Consider the following 24,333-nt stretch of genomic DNA (forward strand, 5'->3'; position numbering starts at 1 on the left):
GTTGGAATTCAAGCTGCCCAAGTTTTCTGAAATATTAGGAATATCCTCTGAGAACCAGAATAATGTAACAAACTAAAGTACAGGATATGAATGCAGGTATCTGGGTCTTCTGTGAGACACGGGACAAGATGGTCACTTCCCTGGGCTCTTAATCCATAAGTGGGAACTGTCATCAGGATTAAGATAATTCCTGTAAAGGACAGATCTCTGTCTGGCACATAATAATTGGTGCTCATAAAATTTTCATTAGTATGAGTATTAAGATAAAACACCTAGGGTAGCTCAGGAGAACCATGACAGATTAGTTTTCTTCTGAAAGTCAAATTTTATCTCAGTCAACCCGGTTAATCTGACCTTGTGGTCTCTCTGCCCTCCTACTTCCAAAAATCTGTTCAACAAGCACGTTATCTAGGGAACTCCTATTCATCCTTAAAGTGACTGGAGAAGGAAATGGCAACCCACTCCAGTACTCTTGCCTAGAAAATCCCATGGATGGAGTAGCCTGGTGCAGGCTACTCCGTCCATGGGGTCACAAAGAGTCGGACACGACTGAGCGACTTCACTTAAAAACTCAGCTTAAATACCATTTCCTCAGGGAAACTTTCCCTAGTTTAGGTCAGATGATGGTTACTTATTTCATGAAACAATGTCCCTTTTCTCAATAGTACTTATGCCAGTTTATCTTCACTCAGTTGGATAACTTTACAAAAAGTAAAGTCTGTGTTTTCCACTTTATCAAAAACTCCATGGGAGTAAATAAGATGACTGTTAGTGCTTGCTGTTGCATTCCTAGCACTGAAAGTACATAGTACCCACTGAATGAATGAATGATTCAGCCAAGTTCTAGCCAGATATTAATCTATTTATATCCTCCTAAGAAGCAGAAGAACTGTACAAAAAAGATCTTCATGACCAAGATAATCACGATGGTGTGATCACTTACCTAGAGCCAGACATCCTGGAATGTGAAGTCAAGTGGGCCTTAGGAAGCATCACTATGAACAAAGCTAGTGAAGCTGATGGAATTCCAGGTGAGCTATTCCAAATCCTGAAAGATGATGCTGTGAAAGTGCTGCACTCAATATGCCAGCAAATTTAGAAAACTCAGCAGTGGCCACAGGACTGAGAAAAGGTCAGTTTTCATTCCAATCCCAAAGAAAGGCAATGCCAAAGAATGCTCAAACTACCACACAATTGCACTCATCTCACACGCTAGTAAAGTAATACTCAAAATTCTCTAAGCCAGGTTTCAGCAATATGTGAACTGTGAACTTCCAGATGTCCAAGCTGGTTTTAGAAAAGGCAGAGGAACCAGAGATCAAATTGCCAATATCCCCTGGATCATCGAAAAAGCAAGAGAGTTCCAGAAAAGCATCTATTTCTGCTTTATTGATTATGCCAAATCCTTTGATTGTGTGGATCACAATAAACTGGAAAATTCTGAAAGAGATGGGAATAGCAGACCACCTGACCTGCCTCTTGAGAAACCTATATGCAGGTCAGGAAGCAACAGTTAGAACTGGACATGGAACAACAGACTGGTTTCAAATAGGAAAAAGAGTACGTCAAGGCTGTATATTGTCACCCTGCTTATTTAACTTCTATGCAGAGTACATCATGAGAAACGCTGGGCTGGAAGAAGCACAAGCTGGAATCAAGACTGCCGGGAGAAATATCAATAACCTCAGATATGCAGATGACACCCTTATGGCAGAAAGTGAAGAGGAACTAAAAAGCCTCATAATGAAAGTGAAAAAGGAGAGTGAAAAAGTTGGCTTAAAGCTCAACATTCAGAAAACTAAGATCATGGCATCTGGTCCCATCACTTCATGGGAAATAGATGGGGAAACAGTGGAAACAGTGTCAGACTTTATTTTTGGGGGCTCCAAAATCACTGCAGATGGTGACTGCAGCCATGAAAGTAAAAGACACTTACTCCTTGGAAGAAAAGTTATGACCAATCTAGAAAGCATATTGAAAAGCAGAGACATTACTTTGCCAACAAAGGTCCGTCTAGTCAAGGCTATGGTTTTTCCTGTGGTCATGTACGGATGTGAGAGTTGAACTGTGAAGAAAGCTGAGCACCAAAGAATTGATGCTTTTGAACTGTGGTGTTGGAGAAGACTCTTGAGAGTCCCTTGGACTGCAAGGAGATCCAACCAGTCCATTCTAAAGGAGATTAGTCCTGGGTGTTTATTGGAAGGACTGATGCTGAGGCTGAAACTCCAATACTTTGGCCACCTCATGCGAAGAGTTGACTCATTGGAAAAGACTCTGATGCTGGGAGGGATTGGCGCCAGGAGGAGAAGGGGACGACAGAGGATCAGATGGCTGGATGGCATCACTGACTCGATGGACATGAGTCTGAGTGAACTCTGGGAGTTGGTGATGGACAGGGAGGCCTGGCGTGCTGCAATTCATGGGGTTGCAAAGAGTCGGACATGACTGAGCGACTGAACCGAACTGAAAAAACAGAAAGGGGCTTCCTGGGTGGCACTAGTGGTTAAAAAAACAAAAAACAAAAAACCTGCCTGCCAGTGCAGGAGACATAAGAGACACAGGTTTGATTCCTGGGTTGGGAAGATCCCCTGGAGGAGGACATGGCAACCCACTCCAGTATTCTTGCCTGGGAAATACCATGGACAGAGGAGCCTGGCAGGCTACAGTCCATAGGGTTGCAAAGAGTCAGACATGACTGAAGCAACTTAGGGGCTCAGATGGTAAAGAATCTGCCTGTAATGTAGGAGACCTGGGTCCGATCCCTGGGTTTGGAAGATCCCCTGGAGGAGGACATGGCAATCCACTCCAGTATTCTTGCCTGGAGAATCTCCATGGACAAAGGAGCCTGGAAGACTACATTTCAAGGGGTCACACAGAGTCTAACACAACTGAGCAACTAAACACATATAGCAGCAGCAAGAAGCAAGAAGGGACTTCCCAGGTGGTACTAGTGGTAAAAAAAAAAAAAGAAAAAAGAAAAAAAACCCTGCCTGGCAATGCAGGAGACATGAGACACAGGTGCCCTGGGTCCAGAAGTTCCCTTGGAGGAGGGCATGTCAACCCACTCCAGTATTCTTGCCTGGGCAATCCGAAGGACAGAGGAACCTTTCAGGATCCAGTCCATGGTGTCACAAAGAGGTGATGCAACTGAATCAACTTAGAATGCATACATCCAAGACGCACAAAGAGAGAAAACTCACCCACAGGGATATAAAGACAGAGTTACCAAGAGACATAAAAGTCGGAAAAACCCATTTCTTGTCTAAAAGAAGTCAAACAAGAGGAATGGTTTTCGGTAATTTTTACCTTCCATCAAGGAGAAACCATGGAAAAAAATGAAAGGTTACCAGGTAGAGTTCTGGGTACCAAAGAGGAAGGTGGAGGGAGACTCTGTACAAAAGCATTTATTCAATTAAAGTTCATAAAACCTAGAAGATGCCAGTGAACAGATTATAGCATGTGACACAGAGCTAGTGTCCTGTGTCTTCATTCATTGTGTGTCTCATCAGATGTTTACTGTTCCTACTATTGTAAGGGATGGTGCCTGGTTTTGAAGACATAGGAGTAAGCACTACAGACACAATTCCAACTCTCATGGAGTTTCCAGTTTAGCAGGGTGGGAAAGCATTAAATAATTTATGTGTGATCCATGCTCAGAAAGAAGACCCATAGGTTGCTGCAGTAGCAACCTTGACAAGAAAGTCAATATGCTTATTTTCTTCCAAGAAATTAGTCCAAAGTATAACATTTATATAATGTCTTTTATTTTAATTCTATATTTTGTTGGCAACATGATGACATGCTGATTTGTATCTGTTTACTTTGTTTAATGGGAGTAAATCAATTTTAGAGACATACTATACTTCTACTATGCTATTGAACAAAAATATGGGCTTGAATAACTACACCCCAATATTTGTTTCAGCACTGTTTATGATAGCCAAAACATGGAAGCAACCTAAATGTCCATCCACAGATGAATGGATAAAGAAGATGTGGTGTATGTGTTCGTGCTGAATCACTTCAGTTGTGTCCAACTTTGTGTGACCCTATGGACTGTAGCCTGCCAGGTTCCTCTGTCTATTAGATTCCCCAGGCAAGAATACTGGAGTGGGTTGTCATGCCCTCCTCCAAGGGATCTTCCTGACCCAGGGATTGAACCCACATCTCTCACGTCTCCTGCATTGGCAGGCAGGGTGGTGCATATACATGCAATAGAATATTAGCCATTAAAAAGAGTGAAATAGTGCCATTTGCAGCAGCATGGATGGACCTAGAGATTGTTGAACTGAATGAAGTGGGTCAGACAGAGAGGGAGGTCAGATAGAGAAGAGATACAATATCTCTTATATGCAGAATCTTAAAAAAAAAAAAAAAGATACAAATGAACTTGTTTGCAAAGCAGAAATAAACTCACTGACTTAGTCATGCAAAAGTTACACACTGGAAAATTTGAAGACACCAATGAAAGGTCTCTAATTCACGTTGCAAGCAGTAATCAATCTCCTCTTCTAATATTCATGCCATTCAATCTGTCAACATTGGTTTGTTGAGCACACAGTGTGCCAAACATTGCTAAAGATCCAGGGAAAACAGTCCTCATCCTCAGTAGAGAGAGTGCCCCAACAATAAATGTAAAAAATAAATTCAAGATAAATTTGAGATGCCAATAATGGCTACAAATAGATTAAAAACACTACTATACTGTAGATTGACTGAAGTTTCTGTTCTGCCTAGAATCACCAAAAAATATTTTATGAGGAAATGGAATTTAACACCCAAAGGATGAGAAGGAACCTCTATTTGAAGATCTAGAAAAGAATGTTCTGAGCTAAAGAGACATTTCCAAAAGGTTAGAGACAGAAAAATAATTGGATTTGAAAAACAAAAGGAAGACCAGAGAGACTGAATATAATAAACAAGGGAATGGCATCAGAGAAGTGTGCTGAGACTAGATCCTGTAATACAGTGGTTTCCAAAGGTAGTGTTTGGAACTTGTTAGGAATGCAAATTTTCAGGCTCCTCTTCAGAAACCCCAAAGTGGCACCTAGAAATCTATGTTGCAACAATCCCTTCATGGGATTCTCATCCACACTAAGGTTAGAGGCCTTTTGGAGAGAACAATGACTCTAAAGTCTAGTTACATGCCCAGGTGGCTCAGTGGTAAAGAATCCACCTGCCTAGCTTGGGAGATGTCAGTTCGATCCCTGGGTAGGGAAGATTCCCTGGAGAAGGAAATGGCAACCCACTCCAGTATTCTTGCCTGAAAAATCCCATGGACAGAGGAGCCTGGTGGGCTACAGTACATGGGGTTGCAAAGAGTCAGACACGACTTAGTGGCTAAATCTCCACCAATACCACCCCAGACAAATGAATTTGTATTTTGGAGTTGCTATTTAGGGCTCTTTATCTTTAAAATAGCTCTTTAGGTGATTATGAGACATAATGATTATTAGAACAACTGACATAGGGTCTTAAAAGTCATAGTAATAATTCTGAATTTTAATGAGAAGTGACTAAAGGGTTTTAAATAGAGAAAAATTCATCAAATTTAGAAAGGTCACCTCAATTTCTATGTGAAGGGTGAAGAGGGGCAAAAATAGACCAAAAATAAAAAATAGGAGGTCACTGTAGTATCCAGGGAAGAGATAACAGGGGTTTATATCAAAGTTGTAGCACTGGAGATTTCGTAAGTAGATTCAGAACATGTTTTATAAAACAAATTTCAGATCATGTTTTATAAAACAACTTCAAGACTTACATTATGGATTTTATGAAAGAAATGAGGAACCTGGCATAAGCCTAGGTTTCTGGCTAGAGAATTAGGGTCCAAACTTTCCTTTGTGGGCAAAATCACACAGGGGTAGCTGTCAAGTGACCATCTTCAGTCGTGTTAAATTTGAGATGGTTATCTGACATCCATGTGGAGAAGCTGAATGGAAAGCAGGACACATATCCAAGTCCAGAGGTCAGAGCAGAGGTCAGGGCCAGACACAGAGGGTCATTACTGCTTTATGGTACTTGAAGCCATGAAATCACAAGAGATCATCTAGGCTGAGCATGTAGATACAGCTCAGTGTAGTACTGAGACGGTGTATGGATGGACAGAGTATGGGACTGACTCATAAGAGCTCAAAAACTGTGATGGTCCCAGACTGCTAAAGCTCAGGACAACTGGAAAACTCAAGGTCTCCATGTTGCCCCACAGCACAATCCCACCACCAAAGGGAAAAGTGAAAGTCACTCAGTCGTGTACAACTCTTTGAGACCTCATGAACTATACAGTCCATGGAATTCTCTAGGCCAGAGTACTAGAGTGGGTAGCCTTTCCCTTCTCCAGGGGATCTTCCCAACCCAGGGATCGAACCCAGGTCTCCCACGTTGCAGGTGGAATCTTTACTAGCTGAGCCACAGGAAAGCTGAAGAATACTGGAGTGGGAAGCCTATCCCTTCTCCAGTGGATCTTTCCAACCCAGGAACCGAACAGGGTCTCCTGCACTGTAAGCAGATTCTCTACCAACTGGGCTATCAGGCAAGCCCATCCAGTTCTCCAAAGCAAAGTGATGTTAGAAAACTGCAAGCACTTGGTAGTGAATATTGGTTACTGGAGAAATTAAAACGAGGATACACTTCAAAGCTCCCCCAACCATCAGGAAATCTTTGCATGAATCAAAAAGGAATATAAGGATCAGACACATTAAGGTGTGTGTCCAAGTTCACAGTTTCTTTAAGTTTCTGTATTCTGCCAGAACTTGGCCTGGGAAGATGGCATTCCAAGGTTTCCAATGTATAAGTTGCCTCTGAGCAAGGAGACCAAGAGACGAAGTTACAGTTGTGCATAGTTAATTCAATCTGGGACTGATGGATGCTGAGTCAAACTGGCTGGGATGGTAACTGGGCAGTGGGCAAGGGCCAAGACAGTATTACAGACCAAAAAAAAAAAGTTCCAATTCCTTACTTGAGAAAGCAAGTCAGCTGGGAAAAGCCAGTATCCAGAGTCATTGCACACAAACAAGAAACAGACAGTTGAGTTATGGTGTCTGGCACTAACTGGGAACGTATTAGAAATGCAAACTGTCAGGTCCATCTACAGACCTACTAAATCAAAAACTCTGAGGTGGCTATAAGCAAGCTGTGTTTTAACAACCCCTCAGGAGATCCTGATACACACTAAGATTAGAGGTCCCTTGGGGAAAACAATGACTCTCAACTTTGATTTCATATACGTCAAATGTAACCTATGAGGAACTGTTCCAGGGAAATGACTGCATCAACAGAGCCGTCACACATTCCTATCCTGGAGTAATTCAGTACTCCTCCTACAACACAGCCAAGGTAGTCTCTTCTGCTCTTAATATTTTATAAAAATATAAATGTTTCTCTCTCTACATATACATACACATACATATGTAGATCAAGAGATAGGTAGGTAGGTAGATAGATTTCTCTCTACACTGATTATTTCCATTTCATTAGGAGTTAAGCTATTAATCTCCCAAAATGGTAGTAGAAGCCGGGTCCTTTGGAGCCTTCTAGAATACAGGATTTGTTCATAGTTCGTGGATTTAAAATAAATTAAGCATATTAGAGAGTAACCATTTCTCAAAAGTGGCACTCATACATGCAATTTCTAGCCCCAACCATGATAAATGAAAAATGATGAGTAGGAAGCAATGATTTCTTCCTTGGCCAGGAATGCACTCTCCACAAGGATAAAGAGACCACAAACTTAGTTACAGAGTTACAAAACATTAGTTCTAGAAGGAATCTCTGGAAACTTCGAGTCAACAGTTTCCTAATTTTAGATCTCTGGGCTTCTAGGAACCAGTGGAGGCAACAATTCAGATCTGGCAATGACTGTCACTGTGTTATAAGGTTGAACAAAACAGTACAGGTTTATGAATAATCAAACCTTTTACCTGGAAAAGATCATCAGTCAGTATAAAGAGACTATAATTCATACTAATTGGAAACTTTGACCAGCAATTTTGTTTATTTTTGATAGTTAACATGTAAAATTGTTAATTACTTAATAAATAGTTTATCTGGTTTACAAAGTATTTCAAAACATTAGACTGAACAGGCAGAACAAAAACAATCACTGATGTCATTCAAACCCCTAATTTTTAAGTATGGGGAAGATTAAGAAGGTAGTTTCATGGGTACAGTTCAAATTTCAAAACATCCTCATAGGTTAACATGTTTCTAAAACTTTTCCAAGCATAGCATATAAAAATGGGCCTATCCTTGAAATTTTTAGATTAATGGTTAGGATCTAGGACCAATATAAAAGGTTCAGGGACTTCCTACAGCATTATGCTAAGTCTGGGTGTGGTATCATAGATTAAGCCAAAGGTGACCATGACATGCAGCTGACCAAACAGAAACAGAGATCTTACAGTGACTTAACTTTATCTGGATACACATCACTATGATTGGTCTGCTTTTTTCTCTGGGCAGCCAGTTAATATTATCCTCAAAGCTAGGAATGAAAAATAAAGGACTATATGAAGCCAAGCAGGAAAGCATGATATAGTGGCACCCTATAAGCAAGATCAAATATCCTGCAAGCCCAAAGGAAGTATTACTCCAAGATTTTAATCACTATGTTAAATGCATATTGTTTTACACATAATGCTAAATAAAACATTTCCCACTGTGTTTGGGTTGCTAACATTTACAGAATCTCTTACTAAGTGCTGTTCTGCATTTTCTCTTAGGCTTACATGCTCAGACTGGGTCCTGCTATGTTCTTATGACACCCAAGCATCCACTCTTAGAGACATCACCAGACAGAAGTAGGCCTTTCAGAACTGTTTTATATTGGAGTTGGAAAGTCCTATCAGCTAATCAAAAAACTCAATGAAGACCCCAAAAGTCTACTCTGATAATGCCATTTAAGTTTAAAAATGCATTTTCTAGCAACTGGAGCTAGGGACCCACCATGCCACCTTTATCTCCACCTCTACCCCTCACAATTGCCTCCATAGACTTGTAGAAAATGGTGTATGCTTTTTTTTTTTTTTTCCCAAGTAAAACTTTAGACTGGAAACAAAAACAGATATAAGACAGCACATTAACTACCATCAACAAATAAAAGAGATATGAGATAAGATATGAAAACTAGACTCTGAACAACAGCAGTATATACCATCTAATGCCATGGACTCTTTATTGCTATTCCCATAATGTCTCACTCTGAGATTCATAATTTAAAATACTGACCAAAATGAAAAGCCTGAGAGGTATGTTAAAATTATGACCTATGCCTCATTAACTCCATTCCAGCCAGGGTATAGGTTCTATCACACCACTAAAGGGAACTATTCCTAAAGCAGAAGGAGTGTACTGTGTGATGCACTGAATGACTGAGTGTTCAAGTGCAAGAAACTGAAGTTTTATAATAATAGCAAGAAGTCCATCACACTTAGTATGCCTGTGTCAACTGCAAAGAATCTAATACATGGAATAAGATATTTTCACTTTATATTTCTAAGTAGAATCTAAGGAAGAACTTTCTAGATGGCTGCTGCTGCTGCTGCTAAGTCGCTTCCGTCGTGTCCGACTCTGTGTGACCCCATAAATGGCAGCCCACCAGGCTCCACCGTCCCTGGGATTCTCCAGGCAAGAACACTGGAGTGGGTTGCCATTTCCTTCTCCCATGCATGAAAGTGAAAAGTGAAAGTGAAGTCGCTTAGTCGTGTCCGACTCTTAGCAACTTCATGGACTGCAGCCTACCAGGCTCCTCCATCAATGGGATTTTTCTATATGGCAGAGCTACATATTAATACGATGGAAAGTAGAGAGCTTCTCATCATTAGAAGTCTTCAAGAAAGCACAGATTAGAGTACCCCTCAGAGAAGATGATGCTAAAGGAGCCCTGCATCAGTTGGAGAAGGTCATCTAAAAGTTACAGGATTTTTACTAGAGTATTCACTTCATAGAAGACTATTTTCCACGTTAGGTCACAGGCTGAGTTGAGTAACTGCAGCACTTTTTTTAACTATGCAAACTTAATCATAATACAAAAAGCATAGTTGAGCTTTTTATTCTAAACAGTTTTTTCAAGTTCACTGTTGTAGACTGACAATAATAAAATTGCCCTTTTAAGTTGTATTTCTGATTAATCTCTCTATGTTTCTAACAGTATTAAAAATCTACAAGCTAATTCATGTCATGATCTCTGTTAACCACCCACACTGTGAGGAGCATATTTAAGTAACTTCAGGTGATAAAACTGTTATGTTTTGTTGTCAACAGACCTGAGTGCCATTCCAGCTCTGCACCAACTCTAAACACCTAACAACAAATTTTGCCACTGGTCTTTGAATCAAAATATTTAATTAAACATTGATTTTTCTCGATTTTTTCTATGGTTTTTCATATATATGGGTGCATATATGTATGTTTGTATGTATATAAACATATATGCATGCATATATATGTTTATACACACACATATACATTTGGTAGATATGATAAATGACATAAAATGAGATTTAACACTGAAATCAATTCATTCATTGACAGGGTTATCTTGGTGTGTCTTGTTTTTTTCAAAGTTCGGTAAACTTGATCAAATTACTCTTTAGGCTGGAAGCAAAAATCACTAAAACAACATTAGAAATACTCCTTTGAGAATAAAAAAGAAGTAAGGGATAGGAACATACAGTCAACACAGTAAGAAAGTGAGAAGAACACTTCAGATGGAAGAAATTATAGCCAAGCTGCTGCTATAATTGTGTCCAACTCTGTGCGACTCTATGGAGGCTCCTCTGTCCACAGGATTCTCTGGGCAGGAATACTGGAGTGGCTTTCCATTTCCTTCTCCAATACAAAGAGGTTAAATGAGGCACTTAATTCACCAAACTTGAAAGACTGAAGGACCCAGATGATGGGAGAAGTCAGATTTTTAAAAATCAACTTTCTTAACCCTCTTAGAAAAAATTTGGGGAATAAATTCTAGAAAAAAAAAAAAAAAAAAAAGCTACTGAGAAAAATCTCTCTAAACTCCAGAGAAAAAGCTCCATGACTTCAGCAAAGACTTTCTACAAAGAAAAGCAACATAATTAAGGAATATGAATCTTGCCCTCCTCTCATCCTGAATATCCATGCAAGCATGTCATTATCAAGTACAGTTACTGAATTTGGTCTTAATATATACATCTCTAGGATCTACCCTCTTTTGTCTCTCTCTCCCTCTTGCATTAAACTTGCTCCTGTACGTGCATGCACACTCAGTCACTTTGGTCGTGTCTGACTCTTTGCAGCCCCGAGGAGTGTAGGCTTCCAAGCTCCTATGTCCGTGGGATTCTCCAGGCAAGAATACTGGAGTGGGTTGCCATGCTCGCCTTCAGGGGTTTTTCCTGACCCAGGGATTGAACCCACATCCTCTGTGTCTCCTGCACTGCAGGTGGATTCTTTACCACTGAGCCACAGGGGAAGCCGCACTTGCTCCTTCATTCAGCTAAATACTGACCAAGACTACTTTGGCTCACCCATGTATTCATTACATATATTACAAAGTTCATGAAATCTTCTTACCCCATCCTGTCTTCATGTTTATGGCCATCACAAATCCTACTTTCCTCAGAGGCTCTTCCTCTTACCCATCCCAACCTCTGCCATCATCAGTGGTCCCTTTAACATACATGGTTATCTTTCCAATTGTCTGGGATCACAAATACTGCTTTCTCCAGGAAGCCCTCTATCATCCTTCCAGGTATAAATAATCTTTCCACCACCTGGATTCTCACATTTCATCTACTCTAGTCTTAGAGCATATAAAACATTCCTGCCTTGTACTTTAGTTCTATTTTTGCATATCTTATATCTAGTATTCCTGGAGGAAGACAAAGGTTTATGCCCAGCTTACCTCAGTATTGCTCACAGCAATCAGTCTAGCCCTTTACATATCCTAACTCTTCCAAAAGCTTTATTAACTTGATCAGTATTCCTAGAAGCAAAGATGCAGCCACACGATTAACAGTTTTTGCAGTCGAGGACCTTGAGGCTGGGTTTAGTTTGCAAGAACTCTGTGACTTCAAAGCCTGATTATGCACAAAGGTGTCATATCAATATCTTGCTGTGCTTTTGTTCTTGTTTTAGTGATAATTTACCGAGAAGAAGAAGAAACTAAAGATGTGGTCAGCACTATTTTCACAGTTCCTAAAGTGTCTTGAGTATCTTTAAAAACCTGTATTAAAGTTATAATGAAGTCCTAGTTGCCATGGCACTGAGAAGAACAGGAAGCATTACTTCTCAGGTCAACTTTCCCTCCCCTTTTATTTATTTTCTGTTTCCCATTCCTATACAAAGAAAGATGTGAAATACCACATTTATTTTTTTCCCCAATTTTTAGCTCACCCTTAAACTTAATTTAAAAATGTACTATATCAAAGTTAGAGACAGTAATGGGAAATAAATCATAATCAAATTGATGTAAATAAAATCATAACCTGAAGGGGCTTCCCTGGTGGTTCAGTGGTTAAGAATCTGCCTGCCAATGCAGGGGACACGGGTTCGATCCCTGGTCTGAGAAGATCCCACATGTCACGAGGCAACTAAAGCCATGCACCACAGCTACTGAAGCCCGAGCACTCTGTAACCTGTGAGCTGCAACAAGAGAGGCCACTGCAGTGGGAAGCCTGAGCATCTCAACTAGAGAGTAGCCCGTGCTTGCGGGAAGGAAGACCCAGTGCGGTCGAAAATATAAATAAATAAACATAAGTTGAACAAGTGGTACCCACAAACATGAATGGTTTATATCAGCTACAAAATAACTATTAAAAAGAAGTATTTTCAAAATCACACAAGACTGGCAACTCGTGCCAGTCCAGGTTCAACGCACGATACTGGATGCTTGGGGCTGGTGCACTGGGACGACCCAGAGGGATGGTATGGGGAGGGAGGAGGGAGGAGGGTTCAGGATGGGGAACACATGTATACCTGTGGCGGATTCATTTTGATATTTGGCAAAACTAATACAATTATGTAAAGTTTAAAAATAAAATAAAATTTAAAAAAAATCACACAAGAGAAATATAGCCAAAAATTTTGCAAAAGGCTTGACATGTGTATAATTCTGGATTTATACAAATTAAGTGCAAAATGTGAAAATGATCAAAGACTTTGCTAAATCTTTCCGCTTCACCACAGATAAGCATAACCAGGCTGCCTATCTGAGAGGAAGGCAGGGTAGGAAATGTAACCAACAGCCCAGATCCAGCACAGGCAGGATTAATACTGTCAGCTCCTATGGGGCCAAATCTCAGGTAAGAAGCAATGAGGCTTATCACGGTACTGGTTCTCCCTAACTAGTTAAACTAGAGGACTTATAACTAGTTTTTCCTTTCTACTTATGGAAATAAAAGGGTATAGGTGCTTTGAGCATCTTCTAACTCTGTATTGCTAAAAACAGCCTGGTGTAAGTGGCTGGAAGTGAAACAAGGTTTCAGTCCTTTGTTCCCCAGACCTACTGAAGTGTCTTAAATCAGCATGTACTTGGTTAAGACACAAAACTCCCTCTGTCCCATCAGGAAAATACACATCTTCCACAGACAAGTTCCTTGGGGGAAAAAAGGTGGGAGGCAACTGGCTTTTAGAGATCAGGTTCTCCTCATAAAAGCAGACGTTCAAATGTCAACATCTAAAGATCAGTCCTTGAAAACTCTAAACCCACTATAAATAGCTATGGATTTGTATCTATTTTTAGTATCAAACATTTCATTTACCAGATTGAGCTGTATTTATAATCACTAGTCAAATATTCTTAATCCCAGGCACACTGGCTCATAATACTTTTTAAAATAGACTTTTTAAAAAGTGCCTCTGCAGTTAGACTTAGTGAAATAGGCATACAGAGGACATGTTTCTGAAGGGACCAAATCCCAAAGCAGAAGTCTTAAGACAGGGAAGTCTGAAGGCTGTTTTCTTTATAAGTTTGTGGTTGTCCACAAAGACTTCATTTGGCCATGCCCCAAATCTAAAAAGGGTAAATTACCTCCAATACTAATCAGATGTGACTATCACATATTTTAGAAAAGAGGTTTTGCCTATGGCTCCCAAATTTTAAGCTTCCAAGACTCCCTAACCTAATAGTGGAGATGTCCTATTAGAAGCCTCAGGATGGCTAAGAGTGGTCTCAAGAACAAGGCAGGATAAACAGGAGTTAGGAGGGAAAAAAAAAAAAAAAAACCCTATGTTTTTACTGGCCTTTCCTGAATTTATCCATTTTACATGTTATTTTATTAGATAACCCCTAGTGACTTCATTTGAGAAGGGCCTGGCAACCCGCTCCAGTATTCTTGCCTGGAGAATCCCGTGGACAGAGGAGCCTGGCAGGATATAGTCCACAGCATTGTGAAGAGTCAGACACAACTGAAACAATTTAGCACGCACGCACACACAGTGATTTCATTTGGAGGAAGGATTTCAAATGTTGCAAAACATTGAAAATTTCTGTCCTCGATAAGCTGCCTTGATCATAAAGTCAGCCCACAAGGAAATCATTGAGTTGGATAATCCAAAATAGCCATCACCAGTCAGTTCTTCCAGTCTCAACCAGTTTCCTTTGATGACAATCCAGAGCAATTAACAAAGGGATATTGTTCTCATAAGTCTAGAAAAATCCAGTTGCCTTATGTTATGAACACATGACATAAAGACTACTAACCAAATAACCCTTTATTTTGGCAAATTTGAAGACCACAAAATATGACTGTGAGCCGCCACTACTCACAGGGGAGATTTAATAGTGTTACAGGGCAAATGCCAGGGCTCTGTGGAATAAAGAAATCTATTTTTAGCTGGAATTCTCAGCCAGAAGCATCTTCCCACTTAGAAGTGTGTGAAATGCCTGCCATCACCATGACTCCTGACCACTGGACTCTCACTGCAGAGATGCAGAAGCAGAAAGGTAACACACGTCAATGGCCTCCAGCCAAAGACCACTAGGAACTCATCTGCAGTTGACAAGCTGGGTTTATTATGTTGCCGGGAGCCAGAACACACACCAGAGGGAAACATAAGCATCTCAGTAAGAGAGCTTTAGAAAGAACCTATTAACAGGATTTAGGCTTTGGCAGGATAATTTGGAGGAGGATCTAGAGAATTGGGCTTTTTAAAAATTGGATGCTGTCAGAAAACAAGGACAACTCCATGATTGAATATCATAACAATTCTCACTTACAGTAAGAGAAGACATAAAGCTGTAATCAGTAAAGAATTAGCTATCACTCATAAAAGATTATCTTGACAAAGATTCAAAAAAGGTCATCCTAGACAGAACAGATATGGTTCTTGGCCACAGTGGGTGAAAATCACTGTCAATTCCTTCATGCAGAACACTTTGATGTTGATTTCAGAAACGCACAGAATAATATTTTAGATATCATGTACAACTATGTCCGGGCTTCCCTGGTGGTTCAGGCGGTAAAGAATCTGCCTGCAATGCAGGAGACGTAGATTTGATCCCTGGGTTGGGAAGATCCCCTGGAGAAAGGAATGGCTACTCACTCCAGCATTCCTGCCTGGAGAACCGCATGGACAGAAAAGCCTGGTGGGCTACAGTCCATGGGGTCGTAGAGTCAGACACGAGTCAGACATCTTTTTCATACCACATTCTAGACCTTGGCTCTGCATATGTCACTTAGGGCAATTTTCTGTCTTCCTCCATTATGTCCAAGTTAAGGGAGCTTTCCTGTGCTCACTTCATGCTGCTGCTGCTAAGTTGCTTCAGTTGTGTCCGACTTTGTGTGACCCCATAGATGGCAGCCCACCAGGCTCCCCCATCCCTCGGATTCTCCAGGCAAAAACACTGGAGTGGTTTGCCATTTCCTTCTCCAATGCCTTCTCTGGATCATTTCATAGTTACCTGGAATAAGTAGTATTCAGTCAAGTTTCTGATGTTCAGAGGAATAGGAACAGCTAAGTATTACTACTTGCTTTTCAAACTATCTGGGGTAAATAAACTGTTTCTTTTCTCCCCAATTGGTCTTGGGCTGATAATTTTGTAAAATACAAGAAAAACTAATTACTAGGAAAAAACCAAAAAAGACACAAAATAGCAGCCTCAGCTTTTTATTTATTTATTTTTTACTGTTAGGTCGGAGCCTGGTGGGCTGCTGTCTATGGGGTCACACAGAGTCGGACACAACTGAAGTGACTTAGCAGCAGCAGCAGCAGCAGCCAACACAAATATAATAACTATGTCAAAGTGTCATAAAATTTCTTTATGTAGTCTCACCTTCAGTATTTATCTTGACCTGGGTGTATGGACACTCTTTGAGCAGTACTGTTATTTTTTTTTTTTTTTTTTACAAATCACAGCCTTCTGTTTAATATAAATTAATTCTGTCTCAGACCACTATCTATTTCAAATATACATAGCTTGCTGCAAGGTAGCATTAGAGAAAAAGAGGTAAGGGGTTTCACTCAGGGAAAAGGCCATGGTAAGAGCTTCCCAATCTCAGTGAAAAATAAATACCTGTGGCTGCTCCCTATGACTAAGAGTTTCAAAAGACCCACGTAGATAATCAGATCAAATAATCTACATTAGACCCATCCAGGTAGGGCTTCACTGGCTTTCTCTTCCATAGCAGGAGACTTCACTTCATCTTGCTGAGCAGAGATGGTCCCATTGGCATTTTTAGGCCAGGAGGGGCTCTGCTTTCTGCTAAGACAACTTAGATGTGGTTATAATCCCAGAGTTTCCCAGGGAAATGGCTTTCTACCCCATCAGCTTAATCCTCAGGCATCTATGTGATCTCAGTATCCCTGTTTCTCTTCCTAAGGTCAAGAAGGTCAAACTTAAATCCCCTAACACAGCAAGTTAAAGGAACAAAAAAGGGTTTAACAATCTGCCAATTAGCCAAGTTTATTTACATTCACATCAGTTTTACTTCCTACTTCGTTTCAGCTAAGATGCTTATTCTATCCAATGCAATTTTAAGAATTTGTCCCCAGCTTAATGAAGTAGTAGTCATCACTCTATTGATCTGCTCTCTATTACTGAGCTTCTAGTCCTGCCGTCATCTTATTCTTCCTCCATAGCTGCTATGAGCTGGAAACTCTAAAAAGCCTTCTGTTTAGGTACACCCGCATAGTCAGCACTGCCTGCTATAGGCTGGACTCCTCTCTTTTCCAAGATCAAGCTCAAGGCCTGAGCCATGTATGCCTGGTTAGAAACTCTGTCCCCATTCATAAAATCTCTCCAGAAGATACTTCCCTTTATCACAACTTTTTTAAGTTGAACATAATTTTAGTATGCATGCGTGTGTGTGTATATATACATATACATGTATACCAGATATTTTGACACTTAAAATCTATGGCAAATTTAACCTCTTTGAGCTCCATGAGAATGGTAATCATGACCATTCATCATTTCACAATGCCTGGAACAGCGCTTGCCCAGAATTGACTTCTCAGAAATATGTTTTAATTAATTAAAGGATCAAAGAATGGAACAAATAAATACACTGGTTGAGTTGTGCACACGCACACAAATAGACACACCATGTCAATGTACACACGTCAACAGTTAACACCATACCTTAAAAATGAGAAATCAATCCTAATAATTAATGTATATTTATACTTTATACCTATTTTCCTCTTCCTTACAACTATTGCCCTATATTTCTGTATCTATGATTAGATCATTTGACATGTACAGTAAGAAAAACACTGATTGCTAAGTCAGGTTTAAAAACTCACTATTAAAATAATTTTCTTGCCTTTTGCCTTCCTTAAACTGATTTTCAAGTTTCAAATCTCCTAGCCCAAGCTTCAGTCTTAACCAGGGAGATAAAAAGTACGTAATCTTCTTATGCAATAAAACTTAAAAATAACATTGAATTAAGTTTTATACCCAATATACTTAGAAGTATTATAAAATAGTACCTTTTATGGAATTTATTTCCTTTTATACTCTAGTAGTGTTGAATCAAGCTCTTGGTGAATATTTTAAACTTTGTCTTCTAGAAGATGTTTTCTTTCTATTGTTTTAGTCAGTAATTTAGTTAAGTCAGATCTATTAAACATTTGTGTGGAATGAGAAGAATCTCTGAGATTCCTTGTGTCTTCAAGCCCCATAGCATGGTCTAGCACCAAATGAGATGCTGTGAATCTTAAACTGAAAGGGTCCAACTAGGAGACCTGCCACACACGCTCTCTTCAGTTTTCTGTTCAGGCTTCTAAAGCCCTATAGAATATCTAGAGGCAGTACAAGACCTCCAGATAAAGCCTGCAACCATGAACCCAACAGGCCTTGAGTAAAAAATATGGCATCATAACTCCTTTGGGTTGTGCTTATGCATTAAGAGGACAGTAGCAGAAGATTCCAGAGAAGGCACTGGCGACCCACTCCAGTACTCTTGCCTGGAAAATCCCTCGGCGGAGGAGCCTGGTAGGCTGCAGTCCATGGGGTTGCTAAGAGTCAGACACGACTGAGCGACTTCACTTTCACTTTTCATTTTCCTGCATTGGAGAAGGAAATGGCAACCCACTCCAGTGTTCTTGCCTGGAGAATCCCAGGGACAGAGGAGCCTGGTGGGCTGCCGTCTATGGGGTCGCACAGAGTCAGACACGACTAACGTGACTTAGCAGCAGCAGCCGCAGCAGCAGCAGATTCAAGGTACTGTTTGGGACGAGCCAAGGTAGAAGGAATGCGAGGATTGTTTTGAGAACTCCCAGAAGAGAGACAAAACAAAAAGAATAGCTGTGAACTCCCAAGAAACAGCAGCCTGGCAACCACAGAAAGAAAAATGGTTGCTCTTTTTGAACAAAGGCTTGGAGTCAATTATGAATGGAAGAGGCATAAACATTGACACACTTCTCAAATAACATCTGGAGATACAAGACAAAAATATTTCACATCCTCAGAGTGTGTGAAGAAGGGTCAGTTACTATTAGCCTCAACCACAAAAGTGAAGAACAATATATAGGTATTTCATTCAAAAGCAAGAGAAAATGAAGCAAAGCCACCACAGAGAGAGAACTACACCTCAGGTTCATACACTAATGCAATTTGAACAAATTCTGACAGAGAAGTACCCTGTTTCCCATTTCAGCATTCTGAGGGGTGTGCAAAAGAATGCTTTCTAAATATTTTCTTCAATAAAATACCTAATGTTTCCTCATAAGAATGGAAATACTATCATTTTGAAGGAATCTATGCTTCTTTAAAAAGTTGTCAGGATGATTTTAAAGAAATAAGGAAATAAAATTCCAATGTGACGCAAGTGGACATATAAGCAAACAACGCTAAAGTAGTTGTCTTTGGTTTCTTAGACTAATGTCTTCATGTCAAAATGAAGCCAAAGCACACATCTTTGACAGTGAAATGCTTTCTAATGCCTGTTCCTGAACTTGAAATATAATAATGAGGCTTTCTTTCCACCTCTACCTTCCAAACCATGCTGAAGCCACGCTGCACTCCCAAACACCTGCAAACACACAGACACAAAAGGCAAGTAGTCTTACCAGACCATCACAGTTGCTAATGGCAACAGAGGTTCCCGGAATGTCCATGATGTCACCAACATAGGCACAGTTGGTCTGCAAAGGCTCGGTTTTCCAGATTCTCTCCGAAGTACTTCCTGGCTGATGATCATTAATGGGGTCTGTTATATTCCCAGGCACCAGAGATGCCTCATGCCATTCCACAACAGCACCAGGAGCTACCAGCTGAGTGTTGGGCTTTAGTCGCAGATGAAAATCTCTTCCAAATGCCGTGATGTTAAAGAACAATTGTTCAGAGTTGGAAGACACGTCCCTCGTTGACCTCTTTTTGTGATTTGCAGAAAGAATATGGGAGAGATAGTGTCCTTCAAAATTCGTGCTGACAGGAGTCACCAGCTCATACTCTCTCTGTCTCTTTATTGGTAAATCTGTGGGGTGAAAAAACAGAACTGTAGAATCCTGTATAACAAGAGAACACAGGAGGATGTAATACAGGCATCAAGGGCCCACCTCACAAGACCACACGTCAACTTGCATAATAAATATATTCTTGAATCGTCTCATAAGCAGTAAGTTTTGAGAACTCAAATCATTTCTCAAACACATTTAGGTAACTGTGTTAAATTAATCATTTTTTTTAATTTTTAAAAAATTTCACTACATGTGAATACTCATCTCATTTATGTGTTTGAGAATATGAATAAAATAACTTTCCATAAATTGTATCAAGCTTGCTTATAATCAAGACATACACTCAATTAATGTATCATTGATATAATTAATAACTGCTACAGACTTTTAACGAAGTTGCTACTATGTAGAAGATATTTTTCCTAATTGCTTTAATTTTTTCCTTATAAGAATCCTAGAATTTATACTTATCACAATAGTTTTGTGTATTAAATACAATGTACTTTGTACTATATCTACCACTGGCCTGTAATTTATACACTGTAGTTTATGGGGCTGCAGTCGATACATATTTTTCCACCATACCAACCCTAATAAGCATACTTCACAGGTGAGGAAACTGAGATTCAGGAGGTGTGTGTCCAAGGTCACATAACTGTGAAGCTCAGCTGTATCTTCACATCACACTCCAAAGCCCATACACTTCCTTTGCTTTATCATGTTTGTGTTACAGAAATAAATCACAGAACATTTTCAGCAAATGAGGAGAATGGACTAAAAAGAACCATCTATAAGTTGAATACACAAGTACTGGTTGCTGCCGCTGCTGAGTCGCTTCAGTCGTGTCCGACTCTGTGCGACCCCATAGACGGCAGCCCACCAGGCTCCCCCATCCCTGGGACTCTCCAGGCAAGAACACTGGAGTGGGTTGCCATTTCCTTCTCCAATGCATGAAAGTGAAAAGTGAAATTGAAGTCGCTCAGCCGTGTCCGACTCTTAGCGACCCCATGGACTGCTGCCTACCAGGGTCCTCCGTCCATGGGATTTTCCAGGCAAGAGTACTGGAGTGGGGTGCCATTGCCTTCCAAGAGCAAACAGCACTGTTATTCTGCACTATACTCCTTACATGGGAAAGACCCTCACTTGAATACAAATTCAATATTAAGGGTCCACTTTATAGCATTGTGTCTGCTGTATTGTATCCAGAGTATTGTGTCTGCTGAAATGCAAACATCTTTGGGAAAGACAACACATTAAATGAACCATTTTTTCCTTAACAGAAACAATTTTGAAGGCAGAAGGAAACAAGCAGGGCAACAAGGATGAAGAAAGAACACATGGAAAGGAAACACTAAGAGCATGAATTTAAAAGTTCTCCACCTTCATAATTCTAGCCTCAGACTAACCCTATAGGTATGACAAAGTAGGTATGAAAAAAATTATACGATTCACAAAGATTCCTCACCTATGGAAGCTTCATGATTTTATGTAATACATTAGCATATCGGACACATAAATGAATCTACAACCTATGTTCTTAAAGTGTTTTATAAAATCACTGTGAAAGGTGAAGTCACTCAGTCGTGTCCAACTCTTTGAGACCCCATGGACTGTAGCCCATCAAGCTCCTCCATCCATGTGATTTTCCACACTGGACTGGGTTGCCATTTCCTTCTCCAGGGTATCTTCCTGACCCAGGGATCAAACTAGGGTCTTCCACATTGCAGGCAGACTCTACCATCTGAGCCACCAGGGAATCCCCATAAAGTGAAAGTCACTCAGTCATGTCCAACTCTTTGTGATCCCACAAACTATACAGTCCTTGGAATTCTCCAGGCCAGAATACTGGAGTGGGTAGCTCTTCCCTTCTCCAGGGGATCTTCCCAACCCAGGGATCGAACCCAGATCTCCTGCATTGCAGGTGGATTCTTTACCAGCTGAGCTACCAGAGAAGCCCCAACAATCACTGTTTTCATTATTTTCCTACTTTTTTTTTCTTTTTTTTTTTAAATTTTATTTTATTTTTAAACTTTACATAATTGTATTAGTTTTGCCAAACATCAAAATGAATCCGCCACAGGTATACATGTATTTTCCTACTTTTTAAATAACTCAAACAACGTGTAAAGCACCGGAAGACAAATGAAGGTATTTTGCAACCTGGAAATTCCTAGAGGGCATGTTTGTTACCATTACACCACTTATAATGACCAGTGCATTCAAACATAATACCCGTTTTTATCAAGTGTATACAGCAAGTGACACAGCTGTACATATTCACTAGGCAGAGAAGGAGTGAGGAAGGTCATATCACAGAGTAAAGTGAAGCCTGCTTCCAGGGAGCAGAAGCAACCCAATTCCTGCCTCTCTACAGTCTCTCTACATCATAAAGACCTGCATAGGTGTTGGTGTATGCACAGACACACAGATTTGGTCTCCCTTACAACCAAATCCATGAGAAGACTTTCATAAATTCTGGCTGAGAGAAAGAACTTGAAATTTGAGAGAATGCACTCAAGTGTCACAGAAGCAGGGTGATGGAGGGGGAAGTTTCCACAGGAAGGGATGAACTGGGCTCTTGGAGGTGGACTGACACAGCCAACCCCAAACTAATTCCTGGAGGATAAGTAATTCCCCATTTATTTCAGTATTCCCAGTATCATCTCATATAAGACTTTGTCCTCTTTGTCCAGGGACTCTTATCAGTAGGATGTGTTTACTATGTATGAGTTAGTAATGCAGGTAACTGGAGAACATTTGCTTCGTCTCTGCTGATCCACACCACTGACTTAACTATCCACAGCCCAGGAGCATCTCACCGCACCAATGATTCCAGTTGTAACTCTTTCTTTAACCATCGGTTTACTGTTTCAGGGAAAGAAAGAACAACATTTCATTTTAATGCATGGATTTCTCATCTCCATTGAAGGAAATTCACACAACCAAAATCTAGACAATATACTGATGCCTGTATTAAGCACTGAACAACTAGAAAATTTAGGAAAAATGCAAGGTGCCTCCTCCACACCCAAGAGGATACCCAGAGTTTCATGCTGACAGTAAGCCATATATCCTAGATTTTCTGGGGTGAATCCATTTTTCCACTGTGAGACAATATGTTCTGAACTTTTATTCAAAATAAAGATGATATGTTTGTATAGAGCTTTGTCTTCTCCAACTTTAAATAATAAGCCATTCCTAAAATGTACACATAAGAAACAATTTTGAAATTAAACTCTGAATGAGTCATTTTCCAGGTGGGAATTAAAGAAAAAGATGCATTTAATATTCCCTCAAGCTACCACCCCGTAGGACAGTAGTTAATGAAACTGACAACGGAGCTACTCAGTCACCTGCCATGTATTACAGAATAAATATCAAGCACTGTGCTTTGTCCTGGGGAATACACCTTCTCTAATTCTTACAACAATCACAGTTGGTAAGTATTATTACCCTTAGTTTATAAATGAGAAAGCAGACCTAGAAAGCCTGACACATAGCAAACAAGGAGCCAAAGAAAATTTTCAATTCTGATCACCTTGACACTGAAGATCACACTCATTCAGAATAGAGGGAACATCTTGCTGGCAATTTCTAATTGAAGACCTGAGTTATAAAGGAAAACAAGAATGATGATGGCCTATCTGCAGCCAACCAACCCATTTTTCCTCTACTGCAACTTCAAAAACTTTGTAAAAGGCTCTTAAATTCTAGATCTTGGGGAGAAAAATAAAGGGATGGGTGGGTAAAGCTCAAAGTTATCAATGGTAATCTCATGCTACAATCACATATGCAAACCAATGTTAATTTACTGCATTCAGAAATGATACATTTCACAGCACCAAATACTTCCACAAAGCAATACAGAGTATGGTCAAGGAACAGATTATAGTGTCAAAAAGCAGCAAGTCGACACGTGAACTCGAGCAAGTTCTTTTTTCTAAAGGGTCAGCTTCCTCAATTGTTAACTGAGGCTGTTGCGGCGGTGGCGGCGGCTGCGGCATCGCTTCAGTCGTGTCCGATTCTGTGCGACCCCATAGACAGCAGCCCACCCAGCTCTCCCATCCCTGGGATTCTCCAGGCAAGAACTGGAGTGGGTTGCCATTTCCTTCTCCCATGCATGAAAGTGAAAGTGAAAGTGAAGTCGCTCGGTCCTGTCTGACTCCTGGCGACCCTGTGGACTGCAGCCTACCAGGCTCCTCCGTCCATGGGATTTTCCAAGCAAGAGTACTGGAGTGGGTTGCCATTGCCCTCTCCACAATTGTTAACTAGAGGTTAGTAATAGTTCTAAAGTCATAGGAGAGGTTTAAATGAGATTAAAATTTAAATCCAAAGGATTCTGTAAGTTTTAACTATTTTAACTTAAATGTAAATTAGCTACTTATTAAAATATTACCCCCGTGCAATTTTAAAATGCAAAACTAGGGACTTCCTGGTGGTCCAGTGGTTAAGAGTCTG

General features: G+C 40.2%; 1 protein-coding gene across 1 annotated transcript in view; it reads right to left on the reverse strand.

The window, feature by feature from the left end:
- ADAMTS3 (ADAM metallopeptidase with thrombospondin type 1 motif 3) overlaps positions 1 to 24,333 on the reverse strand; it is a 278,590-nt gene that overhangs the window by 236,876 nt on the left and 17,381 nt on the right. The window contains exon 3 of the mRNA XM_055588775.1: positions 19,486 to 19,892. Coding sequence (XP_055444750.1) covers positions 19,486 to 19,892 — 407 coding nt within the window. The remainder of the gene's footprint in view (positions 1 to 19,485; positions 19,893 to 24,333) is intronic.

The sequence above is a fragment of the Bubalus kerabau genome, chromosome 7 (assembly GCF_029407905.1).
Source record: "Bubalus kerabau isolate K-KA32 ecotype Philippines breed swamp buffalo chromosome 7, PCC_UOA_SB_1v2, whole genome shotgun sequence".
In the NCBI taxonomy this organism is placed as follows: Eukaryota; Metazoa; Chordata; class Mammalia; order Artiodactyla; family Bovidae; genus Bubalus; species Bubalus kerabau.